Here is a 23,675-nt window from a genome sequence, read left to right as displayed (position 1 = left end):
GTTCTCAGATCTCAGCCTCCCAGTTAGCTAGGATTACAGGAGTAGGCCACTGGCACCAAACACAAAAGAATTTCTGAAGTGCTACGAGCACATATTCTCTGGCCTTTCAGAAAAAGCTCATGAGCCTATGTTATGACTTGGATATTAAATGACTTCCAAAGGCTTTATGTGTTAAAGGTTTGATTTCCAGTTGATGAGCTATTAGATGATCAGCCAGGCACTGGTAGCTCATACCTATAATCCTAGCTACTCAGAAGGCTGAGATGTGAGGATCACAGATTGTAGCCAACAAAGACAGAAAAGTCCATGAGACACTCATCTCCAATTACCCAGCAAAAAGCCAGAACTGGAGCTATGCTTCAAGTGATAAAGCACCAGACTTGAGCAAAAACAGCTAAGGAATAGTACCCAGGCTTAGGTCAAGCTCCAAGACTGGCATTTAATAACTAGATCATGAGGGCTCTCACCTTATCAGGGGAGTAGCCCGTTCATGCATTCATGGATTCTTAATGTGATGACACTATTAGGAAGAAGAGTCTGGCTGGAGGAAGTAAATCACTAATGCATATTGCTGGCTTTACCTCCCCATGCTCCAGGCTCCAGGTCCCCTCCACCAAGCTGACTCACCAGACCCATAGCAATCAAGGTAGTGTAGTGGCCAGTGACCAAATCCGTAAGTCCAACTCTGTTCTTTTGACTCAGGTATTTGTCACAACATCAACTGGCTTCATTTATCTTGGCGTATCTGTATTCTAGATCACATATTGTTAAGACAGGATACCTACTCTCTTAATCATTTGGGCAGGAGCAATATCATTCTTGCTCATAGCTATGTATGAAATAATGTTTGGGAGGTGGCTATAGGTTCACCACTATACCACCATACCGCATAAGTAATTTTTGTTCTTGTGGGCAAAATGCAACTACCAAAAAAAGCTATGGAAACTAAAGAGTATTATTGCAAGACCTATCAAAATGACCACCTCCATTTAATTAGAACAAAGCTCAAAATAACCTTTGACCATTTGGTTGTATCTTACCCAAAGATGTGGACTGAAAGTTCTGAGCAGTACTCCTGCAACCCTCTCACAAACAACTCCACCAGGAATAGATCTTCACATCCATGTATATACTTTACAAACACTTCCTTCAGGAAGTAGAGCTGTGGCTCAAGTGGTAGAGCACTTAGCTTTGAGCAAAAAATAGCTCAGGAATAGAACCCAGGCCTGAGTTCAAGCTTTGGAACAGGCACAGGCACAGGCGCGCACACACACACACACACCCCATACACAAAATCCTAACAAATCTTTCCTTCAGAGCCACGAGATTACTTGAAAATGAGTACTGGTCTAGTGCTGGATTAGTGTTTATGAAGAACAGCCATCTTCCTGCTGGCGTGATGTCTACTTGGTAACTGGAGATATTAAGCAGCAGCGTCTTCAAGCACAGAATGTGATATGTGCATGTGCATAACTGATGTTACCTGGGATTTAGACTTCATTCTACTCTGTCTCCTTTGTTTTCTTAGCTATCACCCCATCTTTAGCTTACTAGTAAAAAAAAGTAACTTACAAATTATTTCATCTAAAGCTGTTTGATATTAATAAATATTTACCATCTTAAAAGAACAAGAAAAGAAGAAAGATATTTGCAACTGGTTGGCTTTAATAAGCCCTCTTTTCATTACTTCTTCCAGGTCTTTACCTTATCATCCAAAACAAAATGAGTTACTTGAAAACTTATTGTCTAGAATGGAAACATTTTTCCTATTTTCCTTTTCCCATCAGAGGTGGCTCCCAACCCCCACCCTCAACAAAAGACAAACAAAAACAAATCATGCATTCAATTCAGGCAAAAGCTTTACATTTTCGTAATATTTTAACATTTAATAGAAACTATATACAATAACTTCTTACTATATTTTACACAGAATAGCCACATCGAATACCTAAGTTAGAAGATGGTTTGAGCCCAGTTTTGTGGGCTTTTCTCATAAAGTTGGAGTATACTTGGGAAAGGGGTTCTAATGGCACAGTTAAATGAAGGTGAGGAAAGGCTGAAGTGCAAGCTGTTAGGTAAGAGATAACCAGACACTGGAGCTACCAAATTCTCAAAGGCACCATTCATAAACACAGCCCCCACCTAAACATCTGTGTGAACTCCTGCTCCTGACAGGAAACCCACTACGAAGATGTCTCTTCCTAAAGCAGTCCCAAATACTCAACTCCTGAGACAGGCATTAATAACTTTCTTTCTTATGAAGAAACCTTTTAACTTTTAAAATACTACTGGTCCATTCCCCCTAAATCTGGTTTTATGTTTAGTTACTGAACTATACACCCACTAGAAAAACAATGCAGCCTGGGTTGTCCTTGTTTAGTGAGAAGTGAGTAGATACTTGCTTGAAGGATGGGAAATTCAATCCACCAAAGCCAAATGGCTCCCAGAACAAACTGTCAAGTGGGTTCTGGCTTCCCATTTGCAGTAGCGAATCCACTTTGAGGCTGCAATGCACAAGCTTTCTCAGAATTCCGAGATCCCTGGGATCTGCACCCATCTCCAGCCAGTGGCATTTGGCTCTATTAAAAAATGAAAACATTCTGTTGGAAATTTATCCGTTGTGGTCTGAAGCATAGATCTGACTCATCAGGGCCCAGTTATAACAGAAACAAGACTAAGACAGAAGAAATACAATCACTGTGGGCTGCTGCTTTTCCCAAGACCCAACAATCCCAGAGTCAAAAGTTGCTTCTGAAGCTAGAGAATTGTAGATTGTTTCTTCCAAATCCAATAGCCATTCTCCACTGAGGTTCCAGAATAGCCAGCAAACGACAGGAAGACAATCCTTTAGGCCTCTGCTTGAAACCAACAGCTATCACATAACTGCTGGTCTTCAGTCAGGGCCACCCCACCCTCTGAGTAGGGAAATCAACATCTATGGAGAAAACAATTCAGTGATGAACTTTTTTTTTTTTTTTGGCCAGTCCTGGGGCTTGAACTCAGGGCCTGAGCGCTGTCCCTGGCTTCTTTTTGCTCAAGGCCAGCACTCTACCATTTGAGCCTCAGAGCTCAGTGCTTTTTCTGTTTATGTAGTGCTGAGGAATAAAACCCAGGGCTTCATGCATGCTAGGCAAGCAATCTACCACTAAGCCATATTCCTAGCCCCTGAACTCTACCTTAAATGGTATAATTAAGACAACAAACTCTCAATCTCCACCTTTCATTTAAATAAATTTGTGTCCTATCCTAATTCTCCGGATGTGCCTACGGGTCTGATCAGGTTGCTATAGAGGGGGGAAGTCTAGCTTGGTTTTTGCACTTGCCAAGATATCCACCGGGCCTTCAGCAATTTCTTTGATTGAATGATCTTCAAGGGTCAGCGATGGATCAAAAAGCAAAGGGGAGGGAGGACACTGCATACCATCACCCACGACATCCAAGTCCTGGGAAGGAAGAGGAGAGCCTGCCATCAGCAGCATGAAGAGAACCAATACGCTAACGGTAAACATTCCTCAGCAAGCACAGGTCACCTCATTCCCTCCTCATCCCTGCCAACCAAATGGTCAACAAATGACAAGAGCCAGGAACTCTGCGTTGTCTAATCATCATAAAGGACAATGAGTTAGCAAGAACATTAAATATTTTTAATACCAAGGAGTTGTCCACTTAAAACTGGTTAAAACATTTTGTTACATATATTTTACCACAATAAAAGTTTTTAAAAAATATTTCCTGGGGCTGGGAATATGACCTAGTGGCAAGAGTGCTTGCCTCATATACATGAAGTCCTGGGTTCGATTCCTCAGCACCACATATATTCAAAAAGGCCAGAAGTGGTGCTGTGGCTCAAGTGGCCGAGTGCTAGCCTTGAGCAAAAAGAAGCCAGGGACAGTGCTCAGGCCCTGAGTTCAAGCCCCAGGACTGGCAAAAAAAAAAAAAATTCCTGAGGCTAATTATAGTCAACATCCAAGATTATTCATGATAAATCTACTAAGGACACTTAATACAGCTGAGGTGTTAATTTCACTCAATGAAACAGCAATGAGACTAAGCAATCACAAAACTAATGAGTAAGAGAGGACAAAAAGCTTAAAAGTTCCTATAAATAGCTAGGATGTACTGTTTTGGCTAAGTCTCTTTCCCTACAGAATAGATCTCTGGTTCTTAAAACATTTCAATTGTTCTATCTAAAGGGGGGAGGGGAGAAGATTTTATATATTCTGGACTATGTTTCTTCCCAACAAATGAGCCATTCTCACTGCAACAATGAACAGCCCACAGACCAAAGAAAGACATTACTCTTGGCTCCTGTTTGAAACCAGAAGCTACAGCAAGCACTGGTCTTGATTCAGGGCCTAAGATGTTGCAAAAACTCAAACAATAAAGCCTAATTTGCACACCTAAGGGTGTGCACTGCTAAGGGTAGTGTTAAACTTTCCTTACAAAGAAATGTTTTTGACTCTCATGCAAAATCTACTTCATCAAAACTGTGTTTCTAATAATATAGCTTCATAAGCTTCGTTTATGCTTTCAAATAAATATAAGAATTTGTAGTGTTGATTAAAGCTTGAAATAAAGGTAATTAAAAGCATATATTGATGGCACATGCCCATAAACTCTAGCTACCAAGGAGGCTGGGATCCACAGGATGCAAGTACATAGCCAACAGAGGCTTTAAAATAGTTCTTTAGACTCCATCTCCAAAATAGACAACAACAAAACAAAAAACCAGGCTGGAACATGGCACACGTAGTACAGTGTAAGCTAAGTAAATAAACTGAGCAAGCAAAAGGTCCACACTTAAAATCCTAATACTAGTACCCCCCCCAAATTAAAATAGGCTGTATGCAGTGGCACATACTTATATTTCAAGAAGATAAGAAGTGTAGCAAGTGATTCAATTCCCTACTACCAAAAAGAAAAAAAAAGGCCAGTAAAAATGCCTGTTATAACCTAGTGCCAGTGGCTCATGCTTATAATCCTAACTACTAAGGAGGCTGAGATCTAAGGATCATGGTTCAAAGCCAGCCCAAGCAGGAAAGTCCAAGACTCTTATCTCCAGCTAGCCAGTAAAAAGCCAGAAGTGAAGCTGTGGCTCAAGTGGTAGAATATTAGCTTTGAGCACAGAAGCTCAAGGATATCAGGATATCACCCAGTCCTGAGTTCAAGCTCCCGGACAACCCCACCCACCCCCGAAATCTACTATAAGAAGTTTAGAGACTAAACTCATTACAATGACAGAATCCATGTTTTGTTCTTATTTCAAAAATCTCATTCCCAGAAAATGAAAAATCAAAGTTAATAGCTATAATAATCATCATTGCTCTTTTCCAACTACCCTTGTATTAAAGCAGAGAAAACAGGCAAATAAGATCAAGAATAAAAGCTTTTTTTTTTTTTTGGCCAGTCGTGGGCCTTGGACTCAGGGCCTGAGCACTGTCCCTGGCTTCTTCCCGCTCAAGGCTAGCACTCTGCCACTTGAGCCACAGCGCCGCTTCTGGCCATTTTCTGTATATGTGGTGCTGGGGAATTGAACCTAGGGCCTCGTGTATCCGAGGCAGGCACTCTTGCCACTAGGCTATATCCCCAGCCCATAAAAGCTTTTTTTAATAAAATATCTGATATCTGGCCTTCCCACAAGTACCAGCAGTTAGCATTAACAAATTAGAGATAGTGTTAAGATTTTTTTAATTCGATTAAGTCAGAAAGTTATTTCACAAAATTTTATGCTAGTTAAGTATTTCCAGAATGTTATGGGAATTTTTACCCTTTAAGAATTACACTTTTTTTTGTTAATCAGTCATGGGGCTTGAACTCCGGGATCTGGGGTGCTGTCCCTGAGCTCTTTTTGCTCAAGGCTAGTGCTCTACCACTTTGAGCCACAGTGCCACTTCTGGTTTTCTGGTAGTTTATTGGAGGTAAGAATTTTATGGACTTTCCTGCCAGGGCTGGCTTTGAATCTCAAACCTTAGAGCTTGGCCCTCCTGAGTGGCTAGGATTACATATGTGAGCCACCAGCATCTATCTGGCCAGGGTGCTCTTTTAAGTAAAATTTTGTTTGGTTTTGGTTTTTTGCCAGTCCTGGGGCTTGAACTCAGGGCCTGAGCACTGTCCCTGGTTTCTTTTTGCTCAAGGCTATCACTCTGCCACTTGAGCCACAGCGCCACTTCTGGCTTTTTATATATATGTGTGGTGCTGAGGAATTGAACCTGGCTGGGACTTCATGTATACGAGACAAGCACTTTACCACTACGCCATATTCCCAGCCCTTGTTTTGTTTTTTTTGCCAGTCCTGGGGCTTGGACTCAGGGCCTGTCCCTGGCTTCTTTTTGCTCAAGGCTAGCACTCTGCCACTTGAGCCACAGCACCACTTCCAGCTTTTTCTATATGTGTGGTGTACTGAGGAATCAAACCCAGGACTTCATGTATACGAGACGAGCACTTTACCACTAGGCCATATTCCCAGACCGCCGAGTAAAATTTTGAAGCAGTATTTTCATGAGACAGCAAACAAACAAAAACAGAACCTTTGAGAGTCTCAAAACTGAAAAAAAAAAAAGGGGGGGGGGCTGGGAAAGTAGCTTAGTGGTAGAGTGCTTGCCTAGTAAGCATGAAGCCCTGCGTTACGTTCCTCAGCATCACATAAATAGAAAAAGCTGGAAGTGGTGCTGTGACTCAAGAGGTTGAGTGCTAGCCTTGAGCAAAAAGAAGCCAGGGACAGTGCCCAGGCTGAGTTCAAGCCCCAGACTGGCCAAACAAGTAGGGCTTACACAAGGTCCATGGGATTTTTATTTTTAAGGAGTAGGTTGTTGTTTTAGTCAGTTCACAAAAGAAAATGTAATAATATACCAAAAACAGTAACAGTACCTAGTCTAATTAAAGTCCTTTTCTGTGGGGACACATTACTCTGAAAATAAAAGGCTTTACTACAGGGCCAACACACAAGTTTGAATATCCAAAGTTGGCTTCTATAGGACTTCAAATTCATTTAAAAAATAAATCCACTGGGCTGGGGATATGGCCTAGTGGCAAGAGTGCTTGCCTCGTATACACGAGGCCCTGGGTTCGATTCCCCAGCACCACATATACAGAAAATGGCCAGAAGTGGCGCTGTGGCTCAAGTGGCAGAGTGCTAGCCTTGAGCAAAAAGAAGCCAGGGACAGTGCTCAGGCCCTGAGTCCAAGCCCCAGGACTGGCAAAAAAAAAAAAAAAAAAATTTTTAAAATCCACTCCTAAACATATACAAAAGGAAATGGAGGGCTGGGAATGTGGCTTAGAGGTAGAGCGCTTGCCTAGCATGCATGAAGCCCTGGGTTCAATTCCTCAGCACCATATAAACAGAAAAGGCCAGAAGTGGTGCTGTGGCTCAAGAGGTAGAGTGTTAGCCTTGAGCAAAAGGAAGCCAGGGACAGTGCTCAGGCCCTGAGTTTATGCCCCAGGACTGGCAACAAAAACAAAACAAAAGGAAATGGAGAATTGGAAATACGTCCACCTAAGACCCTGTACATAAATGTTCCTAACAGCATATTCCTTTAAATGTCAAAAATGGAAACTCTTATTTATGGGAAAGATCCAGAAGCCCCAAGCAGCTTAGGAAGCTCATTAACCTAAAACAGATGACCTGGAAAAGCTAGTCATAGTTCTCATTTTGTTTTATAAAATACCAATTTTTATTTTAATAAACCAATTGTTTTTTAATCTGTTCAACTTTCAGGGAAACAAATTGTTGAAGGAAATGGTCATCAATGCTGCAAAAATACGAAACAGGACCTACTAATACACCCTGTGCTGCAACATCTAAAAGGACCATAGATCTAAATGCAAATCTGAAGCCGCAAAAGCTTAAAAGAAAAACAAACAAATCTGTGACCTTCATAAAAGTTAGATATGATACCAAAAAAAAAATGTTTTCCTGAAATAAATGAAAACTCAAAATTTGACTTCTTTAAAACTAAACTTTCACAGGGCACAAATGGCTCACGCCTGTAATCCTAGCTACTCAGGAGGCTGAGACTGTGGTTTAAAGCCAGGTTCAAAGCCAGGTTCAAAGCCAGACCAGGCAGGAAAGTCCATGTGAGACTCTTCTCTTCAATTAACCACCAGAAAACCAGAAGTGGCACTGTGGCTTAAGTGGTATAGAGTGCTAGCCTTGAGCTGAAGAGCTCAGGGACAGCACCCAGGCCCAGAGCTCTACCTCCACAACCAACAAAACAAACAAACAAAGCCTTTCAACTCTTGTCAATGTGAAAGATGAACAGCAAAACAGGAAAAACCAGCTAGATATGCTATCTAGTAAGACTAAGTATCGAGAATATATAAACAACTCAGTAACAAAATTTCATCAACAAAAATTGGAAATATCCTGATACCGAATTTACAGAGAAAAAGTACATCCATGGTTGACAGAAGAGGGCCAAGGTACTGAGTTTCTTTTTGAGGTGATAAAAACATTCTGAAAGTAGATAGTGATGATAGTTGCCTAAGTGTTAAGTGTATACTAAAATTTTCAAGAAATCATTAAAGTTTTTATAGTGTTTCCAGTTAAGTTTGTAACATGTGAATTTACTAAGAAATGGAGCTGGGAATATGGCCTAGTGGCAAGAGTGCTTGCCTTGTATACATGAAGCCTGGGTTCAATTCCTCAGCACCACATATATAGAAAAAGCCAGAAGTGGCACTGTGGCTCAAGTGGCAGAGTGGCCTTAAGCAAAAAAAAAAAAAAAGCCACTCGGGTCCTGAGTCCAAGCCCCAGAGCTGGAAAAAACAAAAACAAAGTAAGAAATGAGGCCAGGCATGCTGGCACATGCCTGTAATCCCAGCACTCAGGAGGATAAAGCAGAAGGATGCCCAGTTCCAAGGCCAGCCTTTGGCTATACAGTAAAATACTGTCAGGAAATATAGCACAAGAAAATAAGTAAAAGAAAGAAAAATAAGTTAAAGCAGAAAGCCTAAAGGAATATGCTAACATACAAATAAAACAATGCATTTATCACTTCAAAACTCCTATCAATTCTCCTGAACACAGAAGACCAACTTGTCTCACCATTAATAAACAGGGCCTTGCCTCAGGGGCCAATAAGAGCAGAGTTTCTCTAACTTACATCACTGAACTCCAGTGGTAAACTCTCAGTGGGCTGAAGCTCAGCAGCACTCAAGTACAGATCCATGGGGCCGGCTTCCAGATGGTGTGGCACAGACAGTACCTGCTGGGGCTTATACATCTGAGGAGGCAACTGGAAATGCAGTGGGCAGCAGGGATCCTCAGAAAGGCTCACAGGAACTGGCTTGTTGCAAGGCACCTCTTCAGATCCCTGGCAGCATTTGAAGAGAACCTGATTTGTGTCCTGACAAATATCTGTAGAAAAACTGTCAAGGGAAATAAAAACATGATCTATTGGAGGTACAAAATACAATAGCATTGTCCACCATGTAAAACTCCAAAGTGTAGACCATACAGATCATCATAACTACATCTGATATGGAAAACCAAATGCAGTTATTAGTTTTTAAAGTTATCCCTCAAAATAAGTACCAGCAACGTAAAATCAGTACTCAACCAATCATCAGGAGATAGATACAATGAGGTTTCTACTGTTAAGTACACTAGCTAAGTTTATAAAAACTTATTGTTTCTAATAACATGGTAAATTCCTTTAAAGCATGTCTGTCTCAGGGGGGTAAGAATGGGGGATATTGCTATGATACCAAAGATAATTTTACTCATGAAAGCCCTGGAAAGCAGCACTCTGGGAATACTATGAGATTTGTAACAACTTTTGTTAAGAGCAGATACAAACAAGGGCTATTTCAAAGTTGGCAATGAAGTTCTACACAATGAATCAAAATTGAAATCATAATTAGACAAAATAACTTCAAACTGAAACTACCTTACAAAGTATTGTTTTGTGTGGTCCTGGGCATTGAACTTGGCCTGGGGGTACTGTCCCTAAGCCTTTGTGCTCAGAGCTAGTACTCTACTACCTGAGCCGTAACTCCACTTCCAAATCTTACGGACTTTCCTGACAAAAGTCCATACTGGATTCAAATTTCAATCCTCAAATCTCAGCCTCCTGAGTAGCTACAATTACAGGTATGAGCTGGTGCCTCGCTTTATTATATTACATTATATTCAAATGCTAACACTCCTTAAAATGATCATGTACACCGCAACTTTTTAAACCAAATAAATTTTAAATAAGGCATTTCTTCCTAGCCCTAATTGAAAATTGCTTAACTCTAAAAAGCAGGGTTTCACAAATGCAGAATTACTGACCATGTGAGCTAGGTAACTTTTAAGATGAATATAAAATGTTTCCTAACATCCCTAGTCTTTACCTTTACCTCCCACCACAATCAAAACTTTTCCAAACATTGTCAAATGGTGGAGCAAACATCCCCAACTGAGAACCACTACCCTCAATCAACAGTAGACAGTAGAGATAAGTATTTACTTAATGACTCTAATGAGAACAGAGCTGTACTATGTGCTTAAGAATAGCTAATGTGCTCAAGAAACCTAGTTGGGTGAACACATGCAACAGTGGTACTCACTACTGTGTAGAAAAATGGTCTATAAAAGAAAAACAGGGTGTAAGATATCACAAGAAATGTACACACTGCCCTACTATGTAACTGTACCCTTTTTGCACAACACCTTATCAAAAAATTTGTGCTTAATTAATAAATAAATTACAAAAAAAAGAAAGAAAAATGGTCTATACAACTTATGGGTGGGAATGGGAAAGAGAACTAGGGAAGAGAAAGGGAAGGGGTGAGACGGTACCAGAAGTATACTCTTTACCTGACTGATGTAACTGTACACCCCTCTGCATATCAACTTTATAACTTTAAAAGCATATACAACAATGACAAAAGTCAAGCCTGTTTTTAGGTAGGTGAGGGCAGTACTGAGGATTGAACTCAAGGTCATGCCTTTGCCAGGTATAAACAATACCACCTGAGCCATAACCCATGCCCAAGTCTATATTTAAAACTAATTTGCTGAATTAAATGTCTCAGCAAAATATTTCTTAATGAATTCAGAGGACTTGCATAAAGGTCTCTTATTTAATACTATACTAACCTGGACAAATTGACCCCATCCTCTTCTACCCACTTTCCTTTTAGATAGGGACAACAGAGATAAAGGGAGTGGATAACCTACAACTAGAATGTGGTCCTTCACTTTCAATCCAGGGCTTGGCTCCATTACACCAGAGTAAAGTTAACAGGCCATCAATGGCAGGCGCATCTTTCTCTGGGGTACCGACTTAAGGAAGGGTAAGTGACTTAGAAAACTATGGAGTGAGAAGAAAAGGAACATAAAAAGGAAAAAAAAACACTTCCCCTTTTAAATATATTTCATCTTCAAATCTGCTGTTTAAAAAAAACACTGACAGGCTAATAAAGTGACTTACAGCACATAAAATGTCTAAAATAGTACCTATCTGTACACTGGCTTTTTCTTTATTAAATCCTACTTCACCTAAAAATCACCAAGTAAACAAAGGAACAATGAAAAATGGACATTCATACTCTCATCATGTAAAAGTAACCACAATTCTACACTCCGTCCCAGTATTTAGTTCTGTGCACTCAAAACATCATCTATAGAATTCCATTCTGTATCAGTGTTTAATGCCTGAAAATACTGTGAAGTGCTATAATTTATTTCCCTATTACTTGCTTCTCAATATATTTTAAGACAGTCTCCAGTTAGAATTTTGGTTGTATTTGGTCGGTTGTGGGGCTTGAATTCAGGGCCTGGGCACTGTCCCTGAACTTCTGCGTCACAGTGCCACTTCAGGTTTCCTGGAAGTTAACTGGAGGTAAGTCTCATGGAGTATTGTTGCCTGGGCTGGCTTTGAACCTCCATTCTCAGATCTCAGCCTCCTGAGTAGTAAGGATTATAGGCATGAGCCACCAGCTCATCAGAAATTTTTCTAACAATACTGGCATTTTATTATGTTCTTAAATTACCTTATCAAAATGTAAATGTCAAAACTGCTTTGCAAAAAACATCTGTTTCTATCATTACTAGCAATGTTTAGAAGCCCGTTTTACCGTAACCTCACTTTTTAAAAAGTTAAACCCACCTCCAGACTTTTTACAATTATGTTTTGAGACAGGGTCTTGCTTTTCAGCCAGGCTGGGCTGGACAGTGATCCTATGACACTTCCTGTCACAGCTCCCACAGCAGATGAGCACTACCACATGCAGATGTTTCTGCTAAGGGCCTGGAAAGCTTTTTGCCAGACTGGCCTAATCTCAGCCTCCTACATAGCTGGGGGGCGGGGGGGAAGGAGGGGAGAGCGAGCCTCTCTCCAATCCTCCCAATCTCCACTCAAACAACAAGGACAATCATGAACCACTGCTGCCTGATTAAAAAGAGTTCAATTTTTGCCAGCATTAGTGGCTCACACCTATAATCCTAATTGCTCAGGAGGCTGAGATCTGAGGATCTCAGTGCAAAGAGAGCCCAAACAGAAGTCTTGAGACTCTTACCTCAAATAAACTCAGAAAAAGATGGAAGTGGTACTGTGGCTCAAGTGGCACAAAGCTAAATAAACTTGAACACAAAAAGGCTCAGGGACAGCACCTAAGCCTTGAGTTCAAGCCCCAGGACTGGCCAAAACTAATATTTAATTTTAAAATGTATGTACAAATATAGAAATTAAATTTTTTTCAATTTTCCTTTTTTCTCATTTCAACTATCAGTCACTTCTACTTTTATGTATCTGCCAAGAATAAATCAGCTTTCCCATGAAACATCAAAAAATGGTTCTCTTCTCCACTTCCCATCAAAGTTTGTTTTATTTTTGAGTCAGTGTCTCACTATGCTACCCAGACTGGTGGGTCTTACATGGTCCTTAGCCTCCCTTGTGATGGAGATACAGGAACATGACACAATAACCAGCTAAGAAAAATATACGGGGGGCAAGCTGGAATTCAGGGCCTGGGCAAAGTCCTTGAGCTTTTTCACTGAAGATCAGTGCTCTACCACTTGAGCTACAACTTTACTTCTGGGTTTTTGGTGGTTAATTGGAGGTAGAAATCTCATGGATTTTCCTGTCAGAGCTGTCTGAAATACATTTAATTTTGCAAGTATTTGGTATCTCTTGCCATACAAATGAAATCCAGCAAAATCTATGCCTTTCAGATAAATATCATATTACAGCTGCTCCTATTGTATGAACTTCCCTTAACATGTAAGAAAAATGCACTTACAAGATTCAATTTTTTTAATGGAAAAAGTTGTACCATAATAAATTCCTTTTAAAAAAAGGATTGAACAGTACAAACAGTTCTGTAGCCCAATGGTAAATACAGACCTATAGCAGAATCAAGATACTACAATGGCTCAAGTCAAATTATCTAAAAGGTGGGGGAAAAAAATTCATTCATGTGAAGAGTTAGCTTCTAATATGAAGATTAAAATATTCAAGTGAGCACACTAACCATACAAAAGACAGGACTGAAGTTCAAAGGACAGGTCACCATTTGAATTAAAAATTTTTAGTAATTATGTTTTGGGTAATAAATGTGATGGCATTATGTAACTCAAAAACTATCTAATGAGAAATCTGCGGGTAAAGACTATATAAGACATTTTTGGAATCTCAGAATTAAGACTACAAATTAAGTATTAGCCTATATTTATTTCAATGACTCTAATACTACTACTTTCCTTTTCAGGGTTTGAACTCAAGCCTCTTCAACATTCCACTTGCTCTCTTGAGCCACACCTCCCATTCAGCTTTTCTTGTTTTTTCTGGTTAATTGAAGATAGGAGTCCCCCAAGGTTTTATGCCCGAGCTGGCTTCCAGCCAGGCCTCCAAATCTCAGCCCAGAGATTAGGTTTACAGGCACAAACCACCTCACCTGGCCAAGTGTTTCTTTCTAATGAACTGACCATTACATTTCCAAAGTTCTGAAATGGCCAACAGACCAAGAAAGACATTTCTTTAGGCTCCTGCTTGAAACCAACAGCTTCAGTGAACTGTTGGCCTTGATTCAGGGCCAAAGGAAATGAAGACTTGCAGTTAGGCCAACTGGCAAATTCCTATTAGCCCTCTTCTAACTAGCAAAACAGCCTCATCAGGCAATTTGAAAAGATACGGGTAAGGCAGTGTCTGGTCATTGGAAGAGACTGATTGGAGCAACGAACATCATCCACAAAGGCCAAGCACCTCTGACTGGAACGAGTAGTGTGAGCCTAAAATGGAGAAAACAGATAAAACTGACAAATGAAGCCACAAAAAAACACTCATCTCAGTATGATGAGAATACTTACCGGTGAAAACACAGGTATAAATAATTTGTACATTTTCAGTAACTTATTACTTTATATTGTTCTAAAAGGAGATTGGAGGAGCCAACTTTCTTCTTGGCTACCACAATGTACGATGTGTGCCCTGCTATTGATGATGACCTGAAACCTCAGAAACTGAGCTGTCAATGAGACGGTGCCACATGATACAAATTAAACAGATAGAAAGAGTAACCACATGGCTCTTCTTCGTATCAACCTTGCCTCCAGACATATCCTTCCAGCTATCTCCTCTCATTCATGATGGAGCCAAAGATGGCCTCAAACTCATGACTTTCCTGCCTCAATCTCCCCAAACGCTGAGATTAGACATATGAAAACTATACCCTGCTCTTTCCACCTTTCTTGATACTAGGAATGAATCCATAGGCACTTACACCATTTAAGCCATGCATGCCCCCAGCCCTCTTGTATGAGATTTTAAGTCTTGAGCTGGGAATATGGCCTAGTGGCAAGAGTGCTTGCCTCGTATACATGAAGCCCTGGGTTCAATTCCTCAGCACCACATATATAGAAAAAGCCGGAAGTGGTGCTGTGGCTCAAGTGGTAGAGTGCTAGCCTTGAGCAAAAAGAAGCCAGGGACAGTGGCTCAGGCCCTGAATCCAAGGCCGAGGACTGGCACAAAAAAAAAAAAAAAAAAAGAAAGATTTTAAATCTTGATAACTTCGCCAAGGCTGACCTTAAACTCTTAATCTTTTCAAGTAACCCAGTTACTTTCTTCCTTCCCTCATTCATGGGGTTTTGTTTGAACTCATAACCTTGTTCTTGCTAAGCAGGTGATACCACATGGGCCTTTATGTTCATGCCCTTTATTCCTTAGTTTGTTGGATAGGGTCTAGTATATTTCCTGAGACCAGTCTCAGACTAGGAACTTCTTTTCTATGCTTCCTACATGGCCCGGATTACAGGCACACATTTCCCCTCCCAGTTTATTGGTTGTTCTTCAGCCTTGATCTTCCCAAAATTTATTTCCCAAGTTGAGTCTTCCCATTTTTAAAACAAGACAAGTGGTGGTGCTCACACCTGTAATCTTAGAAATTCAGGAGGCTGAGATCTGAGAATCACAGTATGAAGCCAGCCCAGAGAGGAAAAGTCCATGGAACTAACCACTAGAAAACTAGAAATGGCACTGTGGCTCAAAGTGGTAGAGTACTAGCCTTGAGCTTTGAAGCACAAGTCTAGTCACTAGGAAGCAGGGAAATTAGAATCCAGTCTTCCTGACCTCCAGTGAAATGCTTTTTTTTTTTTTTAAGCTAAATGATTTTACTACATATCTAGTTGTAACTCAGATTTCAGAGCAAGGAATGAACATGGTGTTTTGAAATTACTCACTACAGATGAATATATAAACCCTACAACAGGTATATAAACAAAATTACTTGTTGGGCAGCACCATCGGTGGCCAGCATTCTGCGCTCCTTCAGCTGCCTGTGTAGTAGGGCTTCCACTCCATAGCGTTGACGGTATCGCCGGAGACATTTTAATCGCTTTAAGTTTTCTCGTTCTTTGGCCAAAAGTCCCTCTGGGCCAGTCAGAAGACTACTACCTAAGAGTTATGAGAGTCACAAGTGAACCCAACAACACATCCAAATGTTTTGGAAATAAATAAGCAGGAAGTTTTGGGCCATGAAATAGATACACTCAATAGAGTAAACTTGCCTAGAGCTTCATGTTCCACTTTGCGATTATGTAAATACCGGCGCTTCTTCTCTTTGAGCAGATGTTGAAGTCGTTTAAACTGATCAATGTACAAAGACTGCAAACGAATTAACTTCTCACGCATAATCAGGGCCACTTCTTCCGCTGTGTAGACACCAGCATGTCTGGAATACACAAAGTATTCAACAAAGCATAAGAAAAAAAACAAAAACAAAACTTAGAGCTGGGAATGTGGTTTAATGGTAGAGTGCTTGCCTTAGCATGCATGAAGCCCTGAGTTCCATTCCTCAGCACCACATATATAAAGCCGGAAGTGGCGCTGTAGCTCAAGTGGTAGATTGCTACCCTTGAGCAAAAAGAAGCCAGGGACAGTGCTCAGACCCAAGTCCAAGCAGGACTGGCAAAAAAAAAAACAGGGCTGGGAATATGGCCTAGTGCTTGCCTCGTATACATGAAGCCCTGGGTTCAATTCCTCAGCACCACGTATAAAGAAAATGGCTAGAAGTGGCGCTGTGGCTCACGTGCTAGCCTTGAGCAAAAAGCCAGCGTCAGTGCTCAGGCCCTGATTTCAAAGCCCAGGGCTGGCCAAAACAAACAAACAAACAAAAAGGGTATGATGTAGCTCAGTGGTAGAGTGCCTACCTAGCATGTTCAAACCCCAGCACTGGGGTAGGCTGGGGAGGGGAAGACAACTGAACTCAAGTCTTTCTTAAAAACTCTGGTGTGCTGGTGTATGTCTATAAGCCTGGACTACATATGGACTTCAAGACTGGCCTGGGGTACACAGGAGTGACACCAGAGGAAAGGGAAAGGTTAAAGGAAAAAAAGAAAAAATCTCCAAGAGACACTACTAATACATGATCTCACAAAATGGGATATCTCATTATTACGTCATCATTTCTCCCAGGCACTGGCAATGTTTTTATTTGGTTTTGGGCTAGTACCAGGGGTTGAACTCAAAGCTTGCTTGGCTATACTTGAGTTACTCCTCCAACCTAGCGGTTTGCTGATTAATTTAGAGATGGAGCCACTCGGACTTTTCTGTTTTTCTGCCCCAAGTGGCTTCCTCCAGGACTCAGCCATCTGAGCAGCTAGAATTACAGGCATAAGCCATGGCACCTGGTTGTATTACATTTAAGCATAGTATGAATGAAGCACTGAAGATGTAAAACATGACTTTTTTTTTAGATAGCCATACCAGCTCTATTCTGCATTCTTGTTTCATTTATTGATTAAGTGGTTTGGAGGGCTGGCTCAGATGGTAGAGCACCAGCCAATGAGGGAAAGCAAGGTAACAAATTTGAGCCAGGAATCAGTGACTCATGCCTATAATCCTACCTACTCAGGCGATCTGAAGATTGCAGTTCAAAGCCAGCCAAAGCAGGAAAGTCTGTGGGACTCATCTCCAATCAACCACCAAAAAAGCCAGAAGTGGAGCTATAGCTCAAATTATAAAAGTGCTACTCTTCAGCAAAAAAGCTCAGGAACAGTGCCCAGGACCTGGGTTCAAACCCCAGGAAGGCGGGGAGGGGAGACAACAAAATAGCATAAAGAAAAAAAGAAAAGCAAAAAAAAAGAGCACTTGCCTATAATGTGTAAGGCGTGAGTTCAAGTCTCAACATTACTTCCCCCAATGAAGGGCAAAAAAACGTGGAGTTATGGCTCATCTAATAAGCACAAGGCCCTATGTTCAAACCCCAATAGTACCTAAAACACATATATGAATATTAAAAATCCATCAATTAGCTCTTGAAATCCATTATCCCTCCCTCTCTACAATACTTGGTATCTGAACTGCCAGCAGGAAGTGTTAAGACAAAAATCAGAAGGCAAAGTTTTTACTAAAGCCAAACCATGAGATGATGTAAGAGACTGTGGAATAATATGGACATTTTGATGTTTCCACACCTCCTAAGGTGAGCATGGGCTTAATCAAGGGAAAAACCTTAGTAATATATAATTGGGAGCTTCCTGAGTTTCTAAATAAGTTTTCTCTTAGGAATAAAATAAAGGCAAACTGCTTAACACTTTAGTTTTGTTTTTTTAAAAATCCATTAACATGAAATTTTGCAATAAGCACTTAAGTATAATCACCTCTTCATTCCTGAGGTTTGGAATCTGCAATTATTACACATCCATTTTCTTTTCATTAACGGTCTGAACATTTTTCTAACTACCTCCCACATCCATGCCCAAGAGTTCTCCTAATTTCTCCTCTACACTCTGATAGGTACAATTCAGTGTTTAGTAATTTTTCCAAGTTACAAGGTTTCTAGAAAAGAATCAAACCTTGCTGTGAAGCAAGATGATGATGATGATGAACCATGATACTGGACCCACCTAGGTAATTAACAACATGCCACATTCTATTCTACATACTAACTACATGAAATATTCAAAAGCCTTATGGGGAGCTACAACTTACTTTAGGGGATCTTCTTGATCACTGTCTATGCTATCAGCTTCACTGTCAGGGTCACCTCTCCATGTCTGATCCACAGTAATGGGTTCCTGGTCCCCATCACTCCAGCTGTCTTCATCTGAGGCAAGGAAGGGAGAGCGGCCATTAAGACTTCCCACCTCTGTAACTCCACCACACAAAACTAAATTACTTAAAAGATCAATCCAAAACCTTAAAATTTGAAAGGGGTGAGGGACTTTATCAAAGGAAAAAGTCACCAATTCAGGAACATAAATCTAAGCAAATTACTTCAAATTCAGAAGAATTACAAACACAGCAATTCCGGAATTGTGACCAAATCCCTGATGAATTAACAATAATATTGCCACATATGGTGAAAGTACAGAGCTGAACCAAAATTAAGTTTTCTCAACCTTCTTCCTTTTCTATTCTAGGAAAGAAAAGCCTTACCCAGTATTCGGCTGGCTTCACTCCGGCTGCTTTCTGGAGTCTGAGAACCCAGCTCTGTCTTAGCATATGAGCTCAGCTGACACAAGAGTGTCTCACCCACAGGTCCAGGGTTGGTCTTCTTCATTTGAGCGTGCAGTGCTAGGGCATTCCTACGGGCATGTTCAGCACAGAAGGACACCCTAAGGAGACAAAATATTAATATTTTATAGGTCCCTATGGAACGGGTTCAATGATTTTTCAGTCACTAATCTTTAGAACATTTTCAAGAAATTAAAATAACTATTATATTCACACTTAAAAAGGCCAGTGAACAAGAGGAATTTAACTGGCCCAAGGTCATGAGGTTTGATTTTTTTCTGTATGTCTGTTGCTGGGCAGTCAAACTTCAGGTGTCACAAATCAAAGTGCTCTTCTATTAATGGACCTTAACCAATGCTCTTGCCACCAAATCTTCACTGTAAAAATGTTGACACAATCACACAAGTCAAACACATACATCTGTTTTGCAAAACTAATGATGGAAAGTACATTTTATATCAATTAAGTGTTGGTAGTTAGATGTACAATTGTTTTAAAACTAAAAGGTACAAAATTATCCAGCAAAGTTATGTCTCTCCATGGATAACCATATAAAATGAAAGCTATGAAGTCTCTTCCAAAAGAATACATGAATATAAAATTCTGCGTATTTTTGGCAATACTCAAGTTTGAACTCAATCTTCTCCTTGGGCCACACTCCCAGCAATTTTTTGTGCTGGGGCTTGACACTCCCTTAAAGCACTTGCTCAAGGCTCCCATTCTACCATTTGAGCCACAGCTCCTCTTCCTGCTTTTGTGGTGGTTAACTAGAGACAAGGGTCTTACAGACTTACCACACAGCTTAGCTTTAAACCAAGATCCTCAGCTCTCAGCCTTTTGAGTAACTAGGATTACAAACAGGCATGAGTCATCTTTGCATTTTATTTAATAGGAAGGGGTATATTGACAGCCAAGATCCAGGTACCCCAGCATTAATGACTTAGAGCTGCCAGTGATGGCGCAGACCTTAATCCCAGCATTCCAGAGGCTGAGGGTGGGAGGACTATGAGCTTCAGGTGAGCCTGAGCTACACAGAAACAAGGCCCTACTCTCTAGAACACTGAAGGGGTAAAAAAAGGAAAGTAGTAATATTCTAGGAGTCTTCATTTTAGCAGAAATGGGAAAAATGCAGAGACAACTAAGTGACTCCAACTCAGGTATTACCACCATTTTAACGTTTGGGGTTTCCCCTCCCTCACCCAACACCAGAACATATCCATAATCCCAAAATTACAGGCATAAAACTGAGAAGCTATGCTCAAGATCACACATCATATCTCCTCTCTCACCTTAAGACAAACTAGTGCTTCGTTGGGTGGTTTGTTGTTGCTGTGTTGTTGTTGTTTTTTTTGGGGGGAGGGCAATTTGTACTGACCATACACAAGGTCCTGTGTTCAGTCCCCAGCATTAATAAAGTTTTTTTAAAAAAGCTAAAAACACGAATATGGATAAATAGAATATATACCCATCTTTCTTCTCTGGCTTTGGAGCAGCACTGGGACATCTTTTTCCATTCTTCGTCGATGTGTAACTACACTGTTTAAAAGGTGCATTCTTGTCTTCAAGGATATGTTTAATGCAAAATTCCTGGCCTTCCAGACGAGGTTGAGAGCATGGGCGATGAGTGAATGAACAAGTCAGGGGCTCCTGAGACCTGGGCACTGGGGTGATCCTTCCCCGATTGGTTGGTAAGACGTGAATTCGAATCCTGTTCATACCAAAACCTGTAGGGTCACACGAAAGATCAAGATGCCCTTTTTACCCTTCCCGAGCGCGGTCTCACTGGATCCGGCTAATTCCCCACCGCCTTCCATAGTCTCTGGTGTCTGACGTCCCCCCGGTTCTGCCTCCAGGCCTGGGGCCTCCCGGACCCCACGCTGACCCCCATCTGCGGGAACCGCAGGCTGCAGCACCGGAAGCGGAGCGCCGGCCCCACGCGGTCTGCCGCAGCCGCGCCGCCACGGGCCGGGTCCCAGCGCCAGGTCCCAGAGCAGAGCAGCGCCCCGCCCCGCCCCGCCCCGCCCCGCCCCGGCCCGAGCTGGGCCCCAGCGCGCCGCCTTTGTCCCGGCCCTCTTCAAAGCTCGCGGCTGAGCCCTGCCCGCCCTTTACAAGCGCCATTTTGTCCGACGATTCCAGGCACCAGAGGACCTAGGTCCCGGAAATCTACAGGGAAGGAAAATGACTTCGACGTCGGAGTCAACGTAGCCTCTCTAAGCGAACAGAAGGAACGACTAGCGAGGCTAACTGCAAAAGCAAGCCAAAGGCAACAGCGCCATCTTACCTCCGCAGCCGTCCTGCGCCACGCCGCTCGCCCTCGTCTGGCAGCGCCAGCCGCTCCTAACTCAGCCCTGAGCTTCTCCACGCCCCCAGTTGCTGATTGGCTGTTGCGCTTACAACGGCCTTCCCCCCCCCCCATTGGTCGTATAGGGTGGGACACTGAGGGTAGATGCGGCGCGAGTGGCTAGAAGAACTGTCAGTCATCAAAACTCCGCCCCTGGGGTGTAAGCCGGCGAGAAAGCGGGCTGCGAGAGAATCGCCCTCTCTGGGTATTTTTCCACCTTGCGGCTGGGCTCGCCTTGAGCTTTTGGTTCCGCTGGCTCTAATCCTACATCGCTGTTTTTTCACCAGCCCTGTGCAGAAAATCGGACAGACCGAGACCAGTGCATCACCACACATTTGACCCTTATCATTTTGGTGTAAAGAACTCTTGAATATTTTGGGGGTGTTTACCACAGGGAAATCACAGGTCCTATTTATTTAGTTGTTATTGATTTTTTGGAGCAATCCTAAGTGGTAGAGGATATTATCTAAATTTTATGGGTAACTTGACCAAGAAGCAGAATAGGCCCATAACTAGGAAATGGGAAACAGGCAAATTTGAACTCAGCCCTCACCCTTTATCTCTTACTACCTTTTAAATACTAAAGTGTACTGGGTTGCCTGAGAATACGGAAACATGAGCTCTGGTGTAAACCTTGCTTTTCAAAATACTGTGCAACGGTTCTCACAAATTCTCTGCTTCCGTGCCACATAATGCAGGTATTAATAGAAATGACTGGCAGTAGCAAGTTTTATCATCCATTAAAGATTTCCAGCAGGGCTGGGAATATGGCCTAGTGGCAAGAGTGTTTGCCTCATAAAGATTTCCAGCAAAGTATCTCTTCTATCATTACCGCCTCTCTGGTAGAAATGGTCCAAACTTTTCTAGATATTTCTTTGCACCCTAACCTCCCTTATCTACTCACTGCATTTCATTTAAATAAGATGTTGTCTCCTTGACCAAAGAGCAGGTGAACAAGATCACAGTATTCAGAACCCACAACCCTCAAGGGAAAAAAAAAAAAGGCTAATTAGGAACAAAAAATGATTAAAACAAATATTGCAGAAGGATACTGTTTCCAAACACTAAAGCAATCCTAGAAAAGGCCTGCACCTAAAATTCATTCATTTCATAAATATTTATTAAGCACCTAAAGTGCCTAGCATTGGAGATACAGGAGAAAACAAGAATGATTACCCAAAGCAAACATAATATCAGTAGCAACAATAATAATATACATGAACATACCAACCCTCAGAAGCGGTACAAAGATATTTTGTTACAAACATTGTATAATAAAACTGGAAAGTCACATTACAGGAAATTTGAGAATCAGAATCTGCAACCTAATGTGGAAATATTTAAAAGGAATGTTAAAAGTAATAAGCAAGTAAAGAGATAAGATAGGAATTGAATGAAAAGGAGTTTTTTTCTGATTAGAGGGACAATCTTTCTAAATTCAAGACAAAAAAAATTGTTATTTAGAAGTATTTCCAGAGGGGTGCCAGTGATTCATGCCTGTAATCCTAGATACTTGGAGGTTGAGATCTGAGGATTGCAGTTTGAAGCTAGCCTGGTCAGGAAAGTCCCTGAGATTCTTATCACCAACTAACCACCAAAAAGTCCAAAGTGGAGCTGTGGCTCAAGTGACAGAGTGCTAACCTTGGGCAAAAAAAGCTTGGGGATAATGCTATGGCCCTTATTTCAAGCCCCAGACTGGCCAAGAAGTATTTCCTTAGTGTAGGGAAGCAGAGATAAGGTTTTGTTGTTTAAATGAAGTAGATAGCTATCTCTACTTGCCTAGTTCTGAGCATTGGACCCTTCTCTCTTCTACCAACAATGCCCTTGGTTTTCTGTCTTGTTTCATCATGTGTAAGTCTAGCCTAGACCCTTCCTTTGAACTTCCACAAGCTCTCACCATATCAACCCAAAGGCCAAGACTACTTTGCTTCTGTTATGACTTAACTGGCCTTGATCCTATTGAAGATAAAATCCTCCATTTGTGTGCTAGATCCTATTTCATCTACTCAATTATATCACTCCACCTCTCTAACATTCTCATCTTTCCTATCCACATATGTACATTACTTCTGCCACTTTAAAAATAGCAAAAAGATTGATCTTACCTCATCCTTCAGCTATTGACCCATTTCTCTATTTTCTTTTGGCAGGGAAACAAGGTTTTGTTACATTTGGGATCCAAGTTTGTCTCTGACTCATCCTCCTCCATCACCTTCTAGAATTGCAGGTCTCACACCAGTTCTCATTATCTTCAGCACTTGAAGCCTTCATCTCTTACCTAAATTGAGATCTTCCCCCATGATACCTACAATCTGCTTTCAACATAGTAACCCAAAGAAAATTTAAAACCAAGATTACCATTTCTCTGTTGAAACCCCATCTCCAAAGGTGTCTGT

The 23,675-nt window shown here is 41.4% G+C and overlaps 1 protein-coding gene and 3 non-coding genes across 8 annotated transcripts; all 4 read right to left on the bottom strand.

The window, feature by feature from the left end:
• Positions 1-1,841: 1,841 nt before the first annotated feature.
• Kansl2 (KAT8 regulatory NSL complex subunit 2) lies at positions 1,842-21,360 on the bottom strand. 5 transcript variants are annotated; one of them, XM_048365444.1, is made up of 10 exons: positions 21,220-21,360; positions 20,404-20,662; positions 18,861-19,039; positions 18,414-18,528; positions 15,989-16,152; positions 15,709-15,875; positions 14,119-14,215; positions 9,102-9,355; positions 3,324-3,443; positions 1,842-2,579 (listed from the first exon to the last, which is right to left on the bottom strand). In XM_048365444.1, the coding sequence occupies exons 2-10, from the start codon at positions 20,652-20,654 to the stop codon at positions 2,457-2,459; spliced, it is 1,470 nt and encodes a 489-aa protein (XP_048221401.1). In that variant the 5' UTR covers positions 20,655-20,662; positions 21,220-21,360; the 3' UTR covers positions 1,842-2,456. The 5 variants fall into 5 exon arrangements, 4 of the variants coding, with proteins under 4 accessions (XP_048221401.1, XP_048221421.1, XP_048221408.1 ...); XM_048365464.1 differs by lacking the exon at positions 21,220-21,360 and adding an exon at positions 19,155-19,315 and having other exon boundaries at positions 20,404-20,466; XM_048365451.1 differs by lacking the exon at positions 21,220-21,360 and having other exon boundaries at positions 20,404-20,726.
• LOC125341581 lies at positions 2,771-2,907 on the bottom strand. Its single transcript, XR_007209014.1, has one exon. It is a non-coding gene; the product is annotated as a small nucleolar RNA SNORA2/SNORA34 family (small nucleolar RNA).
• On the bottom strand, positions 4,226-4,358 carry LOC125341586. The gene has a single exon (XR_007209015.1). It is a non-coding gene; the product is annotated as a small nucleolar RNA SNORA2/SNORA34 family (small nucleolar RNA).
• On the bottom strand, positions 13,888-14,023 carry LOC125341578. Its single transcript, XR_007209013.1, has one exon. It is a non-coding gene; the product is annotated as a small nucleolar RNA SNORA2/SNORA34 family (small nucleolar RNA).
• Positions 21,361-23,675: the final 2,315 nt, after the last annotated feature.

This window comes from Perognathus longimembris, chromosome 1 (genome assembly GCF_023159225.1).
Source record: "Perognathus longimembris pacificus isolate PPM17 chromosome 1, ASM2315922v1, whole genome shotgun sequence".
Taxonomy (NCBI): Eukaryota; Metazoa; Chordata; class Mammalia; order Rodentia; family Heteromyidae; genus Perognathus; species Perognathus longimembris.
This window is presented reverse-complemented; position numbering and strand designations above follow the sequence as displayed.